The sequence below is a fragment of the Phlebotomus papatasi genome, chromosome 2 (genome assembly GCF_024763615.1).
Source record: "Phlebotomus papatasi isolate M1 chromosome 2, Ppap_2.1, whole genome shotgun sequence".
NCBI classification, from domain to species: domain Eukaryota; kingdom Metazoa; phylum Arthropoda; class Insecta; order Diptera; family Psychodidae; genus Phlebotomus; species Phlebotomus papatasi.
This window is the reverse complement of record NC_077223.1, coordinates 77,136,996-77,155,543: the sequence shown is the minus strand read 5'-3', so window position 1 is coordinate 77,155,543 and position 18,548 is coordinate 77,136,996. Positions and strand designations below refer to the sequence as shown.

The window sequence follows — 18,548 nt, the reverse complement described above, 5'->3', positions numbered from 1 at the left end:
GGAGACAAACAGTGTAACTGAAACCACGACGAAAGGCGCCCAAAAGCTTGTTGAGTTGCTCCTGAGTGCAGGATTTGTCCTTATTCCTGGTCTTTTCTCCTTTCCCATCTAAAACAATAACAAAATATGTCCAAAAAATCATATTTCCGGGGTTTCCTATTGAAGCATTTGCAGACACTTCAAAAAAAAACTCTATTTGTTCATGAAATAGATAATTATTTCATTTGAAAACTTCGCGTACTGTTAACAATAAAGATTAGCACTTAATTTAACTAAAATTAGCCAGAAATATGACATAAATATTAAACAAAATGAATAAACAACAGTCACTTTATTGTGTTTTTCATTGGAAATCATGGTCGATCGATGAAAAATTCAATGGTGAGAATGTACACTTTTAATTTTTCTAAGAAATTAACAAATTACAAATTTGTGAATATGAATGGATTTTCGCTTTATTTGGAGCAAAATTAACTAAGTAATGAAACTAAGGTATAGAAAATATATAAATATAGTAATTTAATACTGTATTTATGATGAAAATAGTGACGTTTCCATTTGGAGTAGCGAAAAATTTCCATTTGAGCAAGTTTTGAATTAGCTTAATTTACCCTATTTTCTTAAATCTTGTTTAAAATGTTTAAAACTGTTTTTAGGTTTATAATGAAACTATTTCAGTCAATAGAACTGGATATTACAGCGTTTTCCTGATCCAAACCAAGTGTATTTAAATTTACTAAGGGTGTATTTAATGTTTTGAATGGTAGTGTATACGCGACTTTCGCTTTGAATTTATCAACGATCTTGTACAAATATAAAGCATAAAATAATATCTCATCAAAATTTCACATTTTAATTTCTTTCGGACTCCAATGGAGTCAACAGGCCTGGAAATAATTAGTTGACTCTATCGAGGTCCCACTGTATTAAGATTATGATTATGTCGTACACATTGAGTATGGGGAAGTTGAAAGTGCTTCCAAGCATGCAGCAAATCATTCAGTAAATTTGTTATCACTGCATTTTTATTTGCACATGTTTGCTGATAGTAAACGGCCAACAAAAAAGTTTTTTAAAATTTTCCCTCTTTATACGGTGGTGCCCGTGGTGCCATCTTGCGGAAACGAACAGTTGACACTTTCACTTCTGTGTTTTTGTGCTTCGAATTTTCTTTGTGCGGGTTTTATAGTGAAAAATCGCTGAAAATTAATGTTGTAGAGTGCTAAAAGATGTGGATCCGGCCAAAGGAATCCCTCCTGCCACTGGCACTGTGGTAAGTTTAGCAAGACAGCCGGTATTTGTGGGGAAAAAATGGGTCGCAAAAAAGTAGGTGCCTCTGTGGGGTGTTTGTTTTGATGGTGTCAGGAAGCTATCACAAATTTCCGCAAAAATATTGCAAAATCCACCGATAATGTGGTTGTTTTTAGGGTCAATGAGCCAACACAGCTCACGTCCAAGTACTTTGTGATGCAACGGAGACGAGGCCATGGTCAATCGAGGGGTCTGTCCTCGCTGCTGGTGGGAACACTGGACAGTGTCTTTGACACACGTCCAGCTCCTTTCCGGATATTGCATCAAACACCCTCCTCAGAGGTCTACTACGGTGAGTACCAATGCTTTTTAGATTCTTGGGGGATTTACAGAGAGGTCCTTGAGATTAAGAAAACTCCGTGGAATCTTCCTCAAATGTCATTTTGAGGGTCAAATTCCACACAAAGAACTCCTTGGTGGAGTTCTGTTGAGCTCTGCTGATAAGAGAATAGTGAATTCATGGTGCTGAACACTATTGTAGAGATTGCCAGCGCACTGACCGAAGATGACATCAAGAAAGACTGGGAATGGCTGGCAAATAATCTATTCAAAGTGCTCAATGAAATGGAGACTGAGGAGGAAATCACAAATTTTACTCTCTGCAAGATTCAATCACTTGTAGCTCACAATTCCACACCAATTGACGAGGAGGTCAGTGATCCCAATAGTTTTCAGGTGGTGGCTTCAAAGTTCAGGGAGAGATTCAATATGCCCGAAGAGGAGAGACTTGTGAATTACTATTCTTGCAAGTGAGATTCCCATAAAATATTCGCAATATCTGGCGAATTTTAACACACCCTCCCCCCCGTCTGCTTTCCAGCTACACCAAGAATCGCCTTCCTCGTCAAGGCCACCTCTATCTATCTCTGAATCATCTCTGCTTCTATTCGTATATCTTTGGGAAAGAGACAAAGCTCGTGCTCAGCTACACCGAAATCACCGACATCGATCGAGCCACAAATTCCATTTTTATTCGTACCCAGAATAATTCTGAGTACACTTTTGGGCTACTTTTTTCGCCCGGAGAAACCTACAATCTGCTCGAGCAATTGAGCAAAATGGCCATGCAGAAGATGATTCAGGATCCAGACAGTCCTGTCTTCGACCATGACCCGGTTCTTTCCCGGAAACTCAGCAAAAATGTCTCAAAAAAATCCTTCCTGTTGCGTGATCTCACGACCAGACAGCACAGCGATGAGTATCGCATGTTCTTCAGACTTCCGCTCACCGAAGTTCTCGATGGGACAATCAAGGCCAATATGTGGACGCCGTATAACAAAAAATACGCCGCTGGGTGTATTTATTTGTCACAGAACTTCCTGTGCTTCCGGAGTGACGTCAAGAGACTCGTGAGCATCGTTATTCGCCTAAGAAACATCAGGGTGAGTAAATATATTAATTTATTTTTCCCTCCGAATGCAATCTGTTACGTTTTCCCAATATTTGCAAAGTTCAATGAAGATTTTTGTGTCGCAACTGAAAGAAAAATCAGATGTGGTTCCATATGGAAATGGAATGTCTGCTTGGGAATATGTTTATTTTTTTAATCAGTAAATAAAAAAAAATCTGGGAAAGTTTATTGATAATAAATCGCTAGCAATATTATAAGATGGATAATGCCCAACACACAATATCTTTTGTTTTGTAAACATGTTTTTGACATTTCAGTGAGAGTGAGCGAGATCTAAATCTAGTCATCTCGCTCATTCTAATGGGAAATTTTGAAAACACGTTTACAAACAAAAGTTATTGTGCCTTGAGCATAAAAATTATGAAAATTTATTTCTAAAGAAAAATACTATTTCTAATTTAATAGTTTTTGTAATTGTACTTCTTATTGAATTTAAAGAAACCCTAATGTAGTTTCTCATAAATAGATTAATATCCATGTGCATGGAGAATTCCCAAAATAATTATTACCTTGCGTATTCCTTTTGGACTTATTTCTTCTTTTTTTATGTCTTTTTATGTAAATGAAAAAATAATATCTTGATAATTTTAATTGAAGGGGGGGTAGGCGAAGAGCAGAATCCGATATCTTTTACCGTTTGGTCTTTGAAAAATAACAAGCCTCATTATCCACAAAAAGAAATTTAAAAAAAAAACCAATTACCGGTATTTTAGCGAATTCAGTGTTAGATTGAAAATTTCAAGACTTTTAAGATCCGAATTTAGGAAATTCCGTTGAAAATTGAACCCCGCTACAGAATGGGATTGACCGAATTGGCCTTTTAGTTTTCAAAAACTCAAAATGGCAAATTTTCTGGTTATTCGACGGCTCTATTCCATAGGGGAGACTGGGGCAAAAAGTCACAAAACGGATATTTTATTTTTTACAAGCTACCCGAACATCTCCAAAATTTCTAATTAGCACAGTTTTATAGGAAATTTACCGCTCTACAACTCTGTGAAAGTCATTTTCTTCTATTTTGTAAGGAAATATATTTATCGAGCCGTTTTCTAAAAGGTAATTTTGTGATCATTCTCAAAAATGCTGGGGCAAATCGTATCAGGCATAAGGTACTATCACATTTTGATTCGCTTTATTACGGGATTCCGTAAATTTAAGTAAAATACCTAGATTACATATTTTCATAGGAAATTTATTCTTCTACACCTTTGTAAAACACCGTTTTCTCTATCTGAACGAGAAAAACGCTTTTCAAGGTATTTTAGAAAAACACACAAAAGACTCCAAATCCTTTGACCAATGCAAACAACAAGCGACGACACATAACATTAACGTTTCTTTTCACCGTGGGACATCAGACATTGTTTCGGTTTTTGTTACTTTTTGCTCCATAGCTTTTGTTACTTTTTACCCCAAGTGGTCGTTTTTAATATAAGGATTTCTGGAGAACAGAATCTTTGTAAAATTCTAAAATATAGATAGCGGATTCGTATTCAAAGAATATCCAGGTAATTTGGGAAATATTCACTAGTGCATCAAATTTAAAATAAGTAGCTAATAATTGATATCTTCTGCACGGAAAATATTTCAAAAATAGGGCTAAAAATTTCGATTTTTTTATTTCCTAAATTCCTTGTTCGAATTCTAAGAAACTTACGACTTTGAAGAAGACCTATGGAGACTGTCTATGGGTTTTGTAGAGATAGGGGGAAATTGGGGGCATGTTAACGGTCTTTGGGTCAATTTATGGCGGGATCCCTCGAAGATCGTAAGCTTACAATTCTAACAATTTGGTCTCGAGTTCTGATGATAGGCGAATGGTCTGACGGGACATCAAAAACTCAAAACTTCAAGTTTTTAAAATTCTACTAAAAAATTACCCCTTGGAGGATCCCCCCTTCTCTGTGGAGTTCGAGCAAAAAAATTTTCATTTGAATTATTTTTTTTTAATATAATATGCCCGCCCCCCATGCTTACATAGGGTAAATGTCCTAATTCAAAACTATTTCCAGGCGCTTTAACTTTGACAGAAGATAAGTTCACATTTTTTCTGAAGAGAATTACATAAATTTGCTCCTTGACTCTTCTAGATTGTTACTGTTTAGTGAAAATTCTTTAGATATAATTTGAAAACTCCTTAAATACAAGAAAAATACGCGAGTATAAAATGCTTCTATTGTAAACAAGTTAATCTAAATGGAGACAAAGGAAAGTTTCTAATTGGAGACAAACAGTCTCCAATTAGAACAGTGTAAGTGAAACCGCGACGAAATGCTTCCAAAACCTTGTTGAGTTGCTCTAGAGTGCAGGATTTGTTCTTATTCCTGGTCTTTTCTCCTTTCCCATCTAAAACAACAAGAAAATCCCTCCAAAAAAATTTCTGGTGTTTCCTATTGAAGCATTTGCAGACACTTCAGAAAAACCCTTTTTGTTCATGAAATAGGTAATTATTTCATTTGAAAACTTCACGTACCGTTAACAATAAAGATTAGCACTTAATTTAACTAAAATTAGCCAGAAATATGACTTATATGTTAAACAAAACGAATAAACAAAAGTCACCTCATTGTGTTTTTCATTGGAAAACATGGTCGATCGATGAAAAATTCGATGGTGAAAAGGTACACTTTTAATTTTTCTGAGAAATTAACAAATTAAAATTTGTGAATATGAATGGGTTTTTGCTTTATTTGGAGCAAAATTAACTAAATAATGAAACTGTGGTATAGAAAATAAATATTATAAATAAAAATTTAATACTGTATTTGTCATGAAAACAATGACGTTTCCATTTGGAGTAGCCAAAAATTTCCATTTGGAGCAGGTTTTGAATTAGCTTAATTTAACATAAATGATTTTGAAATCTTTAAACGTGATTCTACTTTCATGCTTTCCGCAGAGTGTGGAAAAGAAAGATGACTCTCTCTCGCGATTTGAGAATCAAATTGTCATCTCAACTACAGACGCTGCTGCACTGCAGTTTTCTCAAATAATTGATCGTGAATTTCTGCTGAACAAAATATCAGAGCTTCTGTCCAAGACAAAAATGTAAGAATTTTCTCCGATATTCCAAAGTAGATACCTTTGATTTTTTTAAATTGAACTTTTCAGTCCAATTCACGTAGATCGTCCAAAATACGAAAAAGGATGGACAAAAGTTCAGGCCTTGATTAATTTACGCCAAGAGAAGGAGGATGAAGATATGCTGGCAAAGCAGAGGCGCAGAGAAGCAAAATGGGATGAACATTTTCGTGAATTTGGTCGTGGGGTGTCCATGTTTAGGACCTGGGATGTGACCAATTTGGTGCTCCAGGGAATTCCTGATCGTTTGCGGGAGGAAATGTGGATGACTTTCTCGGGGGCTGTGCACGATCGCGAGATGAATCCGGGATTGTATGAGGATCTTGTGGAGAAGTCTATGATGAAGTACACTCCAGCTCATGATGAGATCGAACGGGATCTCCATAGATCACTGCCTGAGCATCCGGCTTTTCACACGGACGAGGGTATTGATGCCCTTCGACGCGTTCTGCAGGCCTATGCATATCGAAATCCCCAAATTGGATACTGTCAGGCCATGAATATTGTATCGTCGGTGTTTCTCGTGTTTTGCGACGAGGAGAATGCCTTCTGGCTGCTGGCGCGTCTCTGTGAGACTCTCCTGCCTGACTACTACAATGACAAAGTGGTGGGGGCTCAAATTGATCAGGGAGTCCTCAATGAGCTCATATCGGAATTTTTGCCGAATTTATTTGAGCGTCTCGATCAATTGGGAATGATCAAGATGATTTCACTATCTTGGTTCCTCACCATCTTCCTGTCTGTGATGCCGTACGAGAGTGCTCTTCATGTCATTGACTGCTTCTTCTACGATGGTGCTCGTGTTATCTTTATGGTGAGTAGATTGTTGTTTTTTTTATGGCAGGGGCTTTTGATTAACTGAGTCACATTGAAGATATAAAATTTAGGGGATTTTGAGAGAGAAAACGATGAAAATTTTGAGTTTATGAGGTTTTACTCGTCTGAAGGATGTTCCGGATATCAGTAAAGATTACCTTTACACGATTCTTTGTCCCAAAAATTAAATTCATATTCGAATCTGAACGCATTCCATTGCAAGCATTCCAAGGTGTTTTTCAAAACTCAGCTACCATTAAGGGCGTAGCAAAGCGGACGGAAAGGGCCGTCTTCTCCCACTATACGATACTTCAAAAATAAAAAAAACTAAACTAAAACTAATTAAAAAAAAATTAAGATTTTGCGGATCATCCAAAAACATGATGATTTTAACACATTTTAAGAGCATTTTTACCCAAAAAAGCAACTTTACGGTGCTATTCCAATGAAAACATCAACATTTTTAGTACTTTACTGTTCTCAAGTGCTTCTGCATTATCGACTTTTCTCTGTGTTGGTTCTTTTTACGACTGTTTAGTGGTTTTAGAACACGACGAGGACTGGGGAAAATAGTCAAGACTGGAACCAACACAAAGAAATGTCGGTAATGCAGAAGCACTTGAGAGCAGTAAAGTGCTAAAAAGAACATGTTCATTTTTCATTGGAATAGCACCATTACGGCCTTTGGAAGATTTTTCGTTTAATCTTAATCTCATGAGCATTTTTAAAAAGCCAAAATTCAATTTTGGCTTTCCTTTTTTTTTCCTAGAATGAAGGATTTTATTGATCTTTCAGCAAAGATAAACATACAATAGGATTTTATTTGTGATTTTTCGAGAGAAGTTTTGCTTGTCTTTGAAAAACGTTTCTTTGAGGCATAATGGATAATCTTTTAATTTGGCTACCCTTCTTACTAAAGTTCTAGCTACGCCCTTGCCTAGCATAAGCTTCTTTAACATTAAACTTTTTTCTGTTTTCAAAGACTAAGTTCTATTGATTGCTTTGCAGATTGCCCTGAAAGTATTGGAATGGAATGAGGAAGGAATGCTGTCCTGTCAGGATGATGGGGAAGCTATGCAAATTCTCTCCACATATCTCAGTGGTATTTTTAATCCAGAATATCCCACATATACGAAGAATCTTGTTAAACACAAGGTAAAAATGTTAAGTCTTTGGGAAGTTACAAAAAGAAAAAGAAAACTAATTTTTTTTTGGTTCTTTGTAGACTCAGAAAATCGAAACTCTCATTGAGAATGCCTATCAGTCTTACGAAGAAAGTATCACAGCCCAGAGAATTGAGGAACTCAGGAATAAGCATCGAAGAAAGATTGTTCATCAATTTGAGGTGGATACTGAGAACAGCATTATAAGGCAATTTAAGGGAAAGAGGTGAGTGTTCTGTACACAGTAAAGAAATGTGTAAAATTTTACTACTATAATAGTGTAAAATCGACCATTTTAGTTGTTTAATTTAAAAATGTTTAAAAAATGCACAACATTTTGGTAATTTATTGTCACGTGATTGAAAATTACCACTATTATAATTGAAAAATTTTCAACAATATTATTTAATTTGAAAATGTGTAAAATTTTAACACTATAATAGTATGAAATCGGATAAATTAATTATTTAATTGCGATCTGTGTAAAATTTCTCACTGTTATAATCATAAAGATTTTTTCAACAATGTTTCGTGATTTAAAACTGTTTAACAAATTCTAAAAATTACCACTATTATAGTATGATTACAGTTTTTCACATTATTATAGTGTAAAAAAATATACAATTTTATGATATTTTTTGTAACATGATCAAAAATTAACACTATTATAGTTTGGTCATAATTTTTAACACTATTATCGTGTGAAGCCTTGTGTATTTCAATCAAATTTGTTGAATTTTTAAACAAAAGTTCAAACAAACAGAATTCAACAATTTTTGAATTTACACATAAAAAAATTCAACAAAGGATAATGGGCAAAAGTGGTCTATGGTGCGACCACCAATAAGATCTATATCATTGAATAGGCCATGGTATAGGTAAAAACTTTTGTTCCGGGAACAAAGTTTTAAACCATGGGGGAAAAGTTCTAGAGCATAAAATCGGTTTTCGTAGAAGAAAAATAATCTCTTATACGAAATGTGCGCATTTTTGCACTGTCTTTTTTTTTAAGGGAAAGCATAAATTGTAACATAAAATATAGCAAATGACTGCATATTCTCAATTCTCTCATCGAAAGGTCTCGAAAAATCCTACAAAATAACGATATAGATAAGTTCACAATTCTACCGCAAAGGGCGCTCCAGGTCATCAAAGTTTTCAAATAATAAGAAAAATTTTAAATTTCGAAACTTCAACCAATTTTATTGATCTTATGTGATACATTTCATATGTTATAGAGAGAAATGTGGCCCCATTGAATTCATCGATTTCATTAAAGTCATTACATATTTTGACTTATTTTTCTAACTGTGATTTATTTATTTATATTCTTTTGAAATCGTTATCAAATATTATCTTACTGAATAGCCTTCTATAAACCTTGTTCCCATGACGAGTTTCAGCTTTCTACCTTTTCTCAGAGAAGAGTTATAGTGGAAAAAGTCCTCATTTTGTATGGGGACTGCAGGAAGGAGTGGCAGGGGGAAACGTATATCGTCGGTTGCCACAGCAACTGTGCTAACTGCATCCACTTTTTGTCTGCATTCGTTGCAAACGGCGCGCAGCTATGCGTTGCTTACAACGAATGCTGACACAAAGCAAATGCAGTTAGCACAGTTGCTGAGGCAACCGACGATATATACACTGTTAAAGAGCTTTCCATTGCCTTTAATCCTATGACAAATTTCTGATTTCTACTTCTTTTCACAGAGGAGTTATAGTGGAAAAAGTCATTATTTTGTATGGGGGCCACAAGAAGGAGTGGAGTGGGGAGGAGCCTATATACATGGTTAAAGAACCTTTGATAAAACTTGATCCTATATCAAGTTTCAGCTTTCTACTTCTTCTCAGAGAAAAGTTAAAATGAAAAAAGTCCACATTTTGTATGGTGGCTACTGGAAGGAGGGGTAGGGGGAGGGGGTACTAACCATGGATAAATAGCTTAAGTCACATATTGACACCATACCGAATTTCATCGTAACCGGCGTGGTCGTTCTTGAGTAATGCGATGTTAAAATAGTATGTTTTCGAAAGGATAAAGGCGTTTTTACAAGGACTCCCGGTGCATATCGTCCTGGGTCTCGGTAGTTTTTCATCCTATACCATTATCAATAAAATGCCCCCAGTCCTATTTGTGGTCGCCACATAGACCAACTCCCATACATTTTTGCCCAATGTCCTTTAAATTCAATAATTCCAAATTCAACATCTTGAAATTCAACAACTTTGAATTAAACAATTTTAAATTAAACACTTTTCCCAAATTTAACACTTTAATAGTGATGTGAAAGATTACACACTAAAATAGTGTTAATTCTTTTTACTGTATATTTTCTTGGTGTGATTGGATAATTCTGTCGGGTAGTGTAATTTTCAAATTCAACTGTTATACTGAGTTTCGGGGAAAATACGCAAGGATGCGCTAGTGTCGTGGATTCTTCTAGAATTTTGACATTTCGGTCGGCAAATTGGTGAAAAATTGTGTTGGGTGCAGAAACATCTGTTTATATTCTGTGAAAATTCAAGTCATCCGTGTGTGCTTTTGCGTGAATTGCGTGCGTGAAGATGGTGTCAATGCCGGGATCGATTGCATTTGATGAATTCGGGCGTCCATTCATCATATTGCGCGATCAAGAGAAACAAAAGCGCCTCACGGGGAATGATGCCATCAAGAGCCATATTATGGCCGGAAGGCAGATTGCCAGCACAATAAGGACATCATTGGGGCCTAAGGGGCTCGATAAGATGCTGGTGAGTGGAGATGGTGAGGTTACAGTGACCAATGATGGGGCTACAATCCTGAAAATGATGGAGGTTGACCATGAGATTGGGAAGTTGATGGTGCAGCTGAGTCAGTCACAAGATGATGAGATTGGTGATGGAACGACGGGGGTTGTGGTGCTGGCAGGAGCATTGCTGGAACAGGCTGAATCACTATTGGATAGGGGGATACATCCAATAAGAATTGCAGATGGTTTTGAATTGGCAGCACAGTGCGCTGTGAAGCATTTGGAGAGCATTGCTGAACCCTTTCCGGTGACAAAGGACAATACTGAGCAATTGGTGAAGGTAGCAATGACCACATTGGGGAGTAAAATCATCAATAAGTGTCACAGACAAATGGCAGAGATTGCAGTGAATGCGGTGCTTTCAGTGGCTGATCTGGAGAAGAAGGATGTGAATTTTGAGTTGATAAAGATTGAAGGGAAGGTCGGTGGGAGGATGGAGGACACGGCTTTGGTCAAGGGGGTGGTCATTGATAAGTCAATGAGTCATCCGCAGATGCCAAAGACGCTTAAGGACGTCAAATTGGCCATCCTGACGTGTCCGTTTGAGCCTCCAAAGCCCAAAACCACTCATAAACTCGATGTGACGTCAGCTGAGGACTACAAGGCTCTGAGACTGTATGAACAGGAAAAATTTACACAGATGGTGGAACAGGTGAAAGCTGCCGGAGCCACATTGGCCATCTGTCAGTGGGGCTTCGATGATGAGGCCAATCATTTGCTGCTGCAACAGAATTTGCCGGCTGTTCGTTGGGTTGGTGGTCCGGAAATTGAATTAATTGCAATTGCCACGGGTGGAAGGATTGTTCCGCGTTTTGAGGAATTGTCAGCAGACAAACTCGGTATCGCTGGACTTGTCCGGGAAATTTCCTTTGGCACGAGCAAAGAGAAGATGCTGGTGATTGAAGAGTGTAAAAACACCAAGGCAGTCACAATTCTCATTCGTGGAGGGAATCAGATGGTCATTGCTGAGGCCAAGAGATCTCTCCATGATGCTCTATGCGTCGTGAGATCACTAATTAAGGACTCAAGGATTGTCTACGGAGGAGGAGCAGCAGAAATTAGTTGTGCAGTGGCTGTGGCCAGGGAGGCAGATCAACTGTCTACCCTTGAGCAGTATGCCTTCAGGAGTTTCAGTGTAGCCCTGGAGAGTGTTCCTCTGGCTCTGGCTGAAAACAGGTAAATCCTTTAAGCATCCAATCTCAATTACAAAAATCTAAATAATCTTTCCCAAATTCCAGTGGTCTGGCACCAATTGAGACTCTGACGGAGCTCAAGTCGCGCCAATTGAGCGAGAAGAGCAACACACTGGGAGTCGATTGCATGCTGACAGGGAATTCAGACATGAAGGAGCACAATGTGGTGGAATCTCTGCACTCGAAGAAACAGCAGATTATTCTGGCCACGCAATTGGTTAAGATGATCCTCAAAATTGATGACATCCGATCTCAGGGCGACTTCTAATTTTGATGACTTTGCCCGATGTATTAGCTTTTGCATTCACGTTCTCAATAGCCTTCGTAATAAATTAATAACATTTTTTCCAGTAATTCTTTTTTTCTGTAAACACATGAAAGCAGCATCAATAAAGGACATTAACATTTTAATAGAAACGGATTTTAGTGTTTTTAATGGATTTTTTCAAACTTGAAATTACCCGGTCAATTTTTTCAATTTCAAATGCAGCATATGCTGCACGTGCATCTTATGTGAGCTTTAACTCTTTCCGGACCGCAGCATATGCTGCAAGCCAATTTCATCTTTTTTTTATCAAAAATATCTAAGTTCAGGAATTAATTGAGGTCCTACAAAAAATATCTCACATTTGGACATCCTTATAGTTTGTAATCATCCACAAGAATAGGATTTTTATCAGTTCTGAATAATTAAGAAACACTGTTTTTCACTAACTCTTTCGTCTCTTGTGGGACTCTGAGTACCCATGGAAAAAAGATTTTTTTTGGACTATTTAGAATCGATGAATATCCTATTCTTGTGAATGATTACAAACTATAAGGATGTCCAAATGTAAGATATTTTTTGTAGGACCACAATTAATTTCTGAGCTTAGATATTTTTGATTACAAAATGATCAAATTGGCTTGCAGCATATGCTGCGATCCGGAAAGAGTGAAGCTAGAGTTTATTAAACCCAATTCGCGATTGTCTCTAATTTCTAAGTAACAAACAAATTAACTAATTATCAAGTGTCTAATAACAATAATCAATGACTAATTATCACTAAGCCAAAGCTTCTCAAATACTAAATAAAATTTTAATTTGTAGCTTAGCTAAAACTCAGATTTGAGAAGAGAATTAGTTAATTCAATTTGTTGATTTTAATGAGCTTCAAATTGATTAAAATTAAAGTATCAGTGAAGGTTTTAGAATAACACTAGTATAATGAGAATTGTACTTCTATTAAATGATAAGGGATAGAGGACATAATCGCTAAATAAATCAGTTTCCGGCTCCATTCCATACTATTCTAAGTCGACTTAGAATTATATTACTCCGAGAGATAGGATAAATGTCCTAATTCAAAACCATTTTCAGACCCTTTAACTTTGACAGAAGATTCAACACATTAAGTTCATATTTTTTCTCAAGAGAATTACATAAATTTGCTCCTTGACTTTTCTAGAATGTTACTGTTTAGTGAAAATTCTTTAAATATAATTTGAAAACTTCTTAAATACAAGAAAAATACGAGAGTGTAAAATGCTGCTATTAGAAACAAATTAATCCAAATGGGGACAAGGGAAAGTTTCTAATTGGAGACGTTGGAGACAAACAGTGTAACTGAAACCGCAACGAAAGGCTTCCAAAACCTTGTTGAGTTGCTCCTGAGTGCAGAATTTGTTCTTATTCCTGGTCTTTTCTCATTTTCCATCTAAAACAATAAGAAAATCTCTCCAAAAAAAAACATACTTCCGGGGTTTCCTATTGAAGCATTTGCAGACACTTCAGAAAAACCCTTTTTGTTCACGAAATAGGTAATTATTTCATTTGAAAACTTTACGTACCTTTAACAATAAAGATTAGCACTTAATTTAACTAAAATTAGCTAGAAATATTACATAAATGTAAAGAAAAATGAATAAACAATAGTAAACTTATTGTGTTTTTCATTGGAAAACATGGTCGAACGATGAAAAATTCGATGGTGAAATCTACACTTTTAATTTTTCTGAGAAATTAACAAATTAAAATTTGTGAATATGAATGGATTTTCGCTTTATATGGAGCAAAATTAACTAAATAATGAAACTGTGGTATAGAAAATATATAAATATAATAATTTAGTACTGTATTTATCATGAAAACAATGACGTTTCCATTTGGAGTAGCGAAAAATTTCCACTTAGAGCAGGTTTTAAATTATAGCTTAAGTTACCCTACGCTGTTCCTGGGACCGAGATCTACAACTGGTGAAAATTTGGTGGTCATCCTGCGTTCGGGTAACGATATTCAATTTTTTCGAAAAAAAAAATTTACACGGGCAGCATAAGAAATCGCCAACTTCAAATGGCTCTCCTGAAATGTTGTCATTCTGAGATAGAATAGTATGGAATGGAACCGTCAATATATACAGCAGGGCCGTAGCTAGAGTTTAATTTAAGGTAGGGCATCAGTAGTTAAAGGTAGGGCATTAGTCAAAATTTTAATTGATCTATTTTGATTAATCGATTTCCATCTCACTTCACTTGAATCGACTTTCCATACGAATTTAATCAATTGCACAAGCACTTCAATCGATCATTCTCGAGTTTACGAGATTTGGAAGCGTTACCGTACGTCAACATTAATTCTTTTTGAACATGGCATTTTATTGTTTTTTTTAGCAATAATTGAAGTCACACTTCAATTATTTTTATTTAAGTAGTAGTCCTCATTCTGCCATTCAAGGTTATTGTATAAAAAAATTATATGATCATGATCTCTTATGTTTCTGGTCTTAGAATGTAAATCATTAAATATAAAAAAAAAAAACTTCAAAATCAGTTTTTCTATTGATAAATTGTTGATAAAAGAAACTTTTATTTGTGCTTCTTGTTTTGGCTCTGTAATGCCTTACTTGGGCAATACCAAATCAAAATGATTATTTTCAGAGATTGTGAAATGGCATAATTTCAGGTATTGTTGTATTCGTACTTTTATTCACTTTGTTTGCACTACTATGAGACACAAAAATGTCTACCTATTATCCAGGAATATAATAATCCGCGTTATTTTCCATTTTGGAAAATTGAAAATCTGGTGATTTCCAAAAAATACTAAAAAAAATTGTCCATTCGGCTATCTTTAGGCCTAAAAAATTAAACGATTAGAGATAGCGACTTGGGGTTTTCCGGGATCCCCCTAGTAGACTCAAGGACCATTAACATGAGCTTTATTTTTTCCTTATTACACTCTTTCCCCTCACAAAACTCAAGATTTTACAGGTTGTTTAGACGGGTAATTTTTTCGTTCATTGACGTAAATATCATTCATAATAAACAGATTTTTAAGGTCAATGACTCGAAGACTTTGTAGTTTTTTAACCAATTGGGATAAGTTTGGGGTTCACTTGAAAGGTCTTGGAATTCCAAATCAAGCTCGACCGGTTCGAATCGGTTATGAACCGATAATAAAGATTTGTACAAAGTTCTATTTTGTTCTATTTTTAGGTTATCTTGAAGATTAAAGTCTCAACACAATCGATATATTCCGAACAATATTGAAACATTGAAAACAATATGCAGATTAGTCTGGGCCAAAGTTAGACAGTTGGGGTGTTACTATTTTCCTTTATAGAATGAAATTTTAAGCAAACTTCTATTTATTCAGAGTAATTATTTTATTTGCTGTCTAAATCTGCGAAATCTACTCTGGTCTCCCCTTTTATTGACAAAAAAATTGCATTTTGTTTATTTCTTATTGCGATTTTTTTAGAATGAATTTCTAGATGAATTAGGGTAAAGTGGTACAAGTTGGACAGGGCTTTTTTTATTGATAAATTTTACTATTTCATTTTTATTTGTATATTTTTAATGCTTTATTTTTATAATTTGATTCCTTGTGCCTAAAAACAAATTTTGTTGTTACCCTACTTGACCTTTTCTTTATATTTTTCAAATCCCTTATAAGAATAATATAAAAAAATAAATCCTTATCGAGAAAGGATTAAAGTAATGTTTATCAATATCGTTCTTAGAATGCAATTTTGTCTTCTTTTCTTCCAGCTACTTTACGCCTGAAGAACTGAGACTGTTGCTGTCGCTGATTCGGGAAGAGAAGTTGCGCAATAGCCGGAAAAATGCCTCAAAACCAGCATCATTCCAGGGTGAACCGGTGACTCCGGTAGAGACAATCTTTGATGATGATAAGGATTCCTTCGCGCGGAAGGGAATGGATATGAGGGAACCGAGACTGGAGATGTACAATGTGGACTTTGACATTTTCAAGACACTCTTCACAGAATTGACTCTGTGGAAGCGATGTCAGGGAGTGGATTTGGCAGAAAAGCTCTTCCAGTTGCTGGATAAGCGATCATTGGGGCATTTGGATTTTGAGCAGGTGATACTTGGGCTTGGGGTTGTTTGCTGTGGCAGAACAGTGGATAAATTGAGATTGCTGTACATCTTGCATTTGCCACCGCTTTTGCCAAAGGCAGAAATTGAAATGGGACGTCTGACAATCTTCAGTGGACGAACCAAGGATGACATGGCTGAAGTAGCGGCTGAGGCGGAGTATTTCTTCAGTGATGCTGATACTGAGGACACATTCCCCACACTCACAGATACGGCATTTGATCTGCACAGTCCTCCGATGGATTTGCTGGTGCCCACGGATAAGTCCGGGAGTGCTACGCCAAATCTCAGTGTGCATTCGGGGGTTGGGGGGAGGACGTCGGTGTTCTATGTGGATTTACCCACGACAGGCGGATGCAAGTCCATTGATACGGTGTCGGATATCAGTGATTTGGGATTGAGGGATAAGGAGAGCAATTGTGATGACTTTTCCCATCTGTCGTCGCAGAATGAGGATGGGGCGGGGGCAAGGGCTGATCCACAGATATCAATGCCATCGTCACTGGGTGAGACACGAAGTCTCAGTAGCTTGCGTCAGTATATCGTGGATCAATCGTGGGATGTGTCAGTGGAGGGGAGAATTGTGCCAAATATGTTACAGGTGAACTTTATGATACTCTGGACGTCACTGCTGGAGATTCTGGGGCATACCAATGACTTCCTGAGGCATTCGTATGAGCAGTTGATTGCTCAGGGGCATCAACAACGAGCCAGTCAATCTAGCAAGACGTCAGGAACGAGCATCAATAGTCTCACCCAAATGGCAATGCCTGATGGTTCAGATGAGGGAGATTCCAATGGGAATCCTTCCTCACCGGGACACTCACTAGGTGCCAGGTGGAATATCTCCTTCACGCAGTTTAATGAGGCTGTGCTGAAGCATGTGGATGGGGAGATGAGTAAACGCGTTTCGATCCGGGATGAGATTGAGCGACTTCAGAAGAATAGGAGGAAGTGTAAAACCTAAAGTCAAGGACACGGCGCCGCTTTTTTTCCAATGAGAATTATTGAGGTAATTTGTAGAATTGTCTTTTTTGTGTATAATAAAATTGTTCAAAAGTGATGGAGGTGGTTTTTTTTTGGCAAGAATCCCGCTCAGTCGATGACCTACCACAACCTTGAGATTCGCTGAGGTCAGCAATTCAAAGCGTTCCTCGACCTATGCTTCTTCTTCTAAGGGGTTTGTTATTGAGAACATTGATGCTTAGAAGAACAGAATAATTTTATTTTATTATTACACTAACTTCCGGCATTAAGTCCTTCGGGATTATGCACCTGACGAGATTATGCACATACAATAATGCAAATTTGCCTACCATTGGGAGTCAATTTATGAAATAATTTTTGAAATACGCCTGGAAGTATACTATTTTGCGAAGCAGGAAATTTGAAAAATTTTCCTACTTTTTCAGAATAAAACTTTAATTTCTTTTATTAAGGTAATTTTTTAAATATTCTAACTATTTATTGAAGAACTCTGGCCAAAAATATATGTATACTGTTTGTTAATGCATTTCTACAGTAGACTCTCAAATTCGGTCATTTGGGACCGAAATGTCAGCCGAATTAGACAGAAATTCGGACGACAAATTGTTTGAAAAGCAACAATTTTTTATTCATTTGCATACACATATTGAGTTTACACACTCATATATAAGGTAGTACCCTTACTCGACCAGGTTCCTCTATTCGACCGGTGGGTCAATTTTTGAATATTTGATGGTGAATTTCATCAATTTCTATGAATTTGTCACTGATTCGTATTATTTAAAGAATAATTGACCTATTAATGTTAGATCATACACAAAATATTATAGCAAATATAATTAAATTGAATAAATAAATCTACCGGTCGAATAAAGGGTACTTTACCTTATAACGTAAATTGCATGAAAATCCCTCAATAATGCAAAATCACATCAAAACTAAGACAAACCATGCCAAATTTGAGCACATTTGATTCATTTGATAATCATAATCAAACTTGAAAAATGACAACAAACTTTTTTCAAATGTAACCGCTGCCCGCATTAAAAAGTAGCCCGATCTTAAAAGAGCCGAATTTGCGAGAGTCCACTGTATTAAACAATTTGGATCTTTTTATTTGAACTACTTTTACTCCGCGCGAAATTCGTTCTATGGCAGAATTATTCAAAAGAAATCGCCTGCGGGTATGCAAATTTTCTCGATGCATAAATGCCATTTCGCGCGCTTTTTTCGGTCCCGAAAAAGTGCACAATCCCAGGATTGAGTGTAAATAGAATTGGTGTTTGATAATCCTGTGGTTTTTTTTTAAATTCTGATTTTTTTGTCAGGGGTAGGTAAAGTTAAGTTCAATAATTAAAAAAAGGCTTCTTCAAAGAAAAATTCGGAATAAAAAAATGTTTTATAATTTCTAGAACATTTT

The 18,548-nt window shown here is 36.3% G+C and overlaps 3 protein-coding genes across 3 annotated transcripts in view; all 3 read left to right on the top strand.

The window, feature by feature from the left end:
• Positions 1 to 18,548, top strand: part of LOC129804471 (heparan sulfate glucosamine 3-O-sulfotransferase 5) — a 271,187-nt gene that overhangs the window by 125,790 nt on the left and 126,849 nt on the right. The window lies entirely within an intron of this gene.
• Positions 1,128 to 17,204, top strand: LOC129804443 (TBC1 domain family member 9). The gene is made up of 9 exons (XM_055851754.1): positions 1,128 to 1,273; positions 1,428 to 1,603; positions 1,793 to 2,060; positions 2,132 to 2,693; positions 5,622 to 5,770; positions 5,834 to 6,617; positions 7,628 to 7,774; positions 7,845 to 8,008; positions 15,794 to 17,204. The coding sequence occupies exons 1-9, from the start codon at positions 1,230 to 1,232 to the stop codon at positions 17,106 to 17,108; spliced, it is 3,609 nt and encodes a 1,202-aa protein (XP_055707729.1). The 5' UTR covers positions 1,128 to 1,229; the 3' UTR covers positions 17,109 to 17,204.
• On the top strand, positions 10,182 to 12,181 carry LOC129804459 (T-complex protein 1 subunit epsilon). Its single transcript, XM_055851777.1, has 2 exons — positions 10,182 to 11,747; positions 11,810 to 12,181. Exons 1-2 carry the CDS (start codon positions 10,348 to 10,350, stop codon positions 12,030 to 12,032), a joined length of 1,623 nt encoding a protein of 540 aa, XP_055707752.1. The 5' UTR covers positions 10,182 to 10,347; the 3' UTR covers positions 12,033 to 12,181.

Excerpts from the sequence above, each read along its gene's own strand:
- LOC129804443 (XM_055851754.1), top strand. The coding sequence starts at position 1,230 with ATGTGGATCCGGCCAAAGGAATCCCTCCTGCCACTGGCACTGTG. Across the intron at positions 2,061-2,131 it reads GTGAATTACTATTCTTGCAA|CTACACCAAGAATCGCCTTC; the intron begins GTGAGATTCCCA and ends TCTGCTTTCCAG. Across the intron at positions 8,009-15,793 it reads AGGCAATTTAAGGGAAAGAG|CTACTTTACGCCTGAAGAAC; the intron begins GTGAGTGTTCTG and ends CTTTTCTTCCAG.
- LOC129804459 (XM_055851777.1), top strand. The coding sequence starts at position 10,348 with ATGGTGTCAATGCCGGGATCGATTGCATTTGATGAATTCGGGCGTCCA. Across the intron at positions 11,748-11,809 it reads CTGGCTCTGGCTGAAAACAG|TGGTCTGGCACCAATTGAGA; the intron begins GTAAATCCTTTA and ends CCCAAATTCCAG.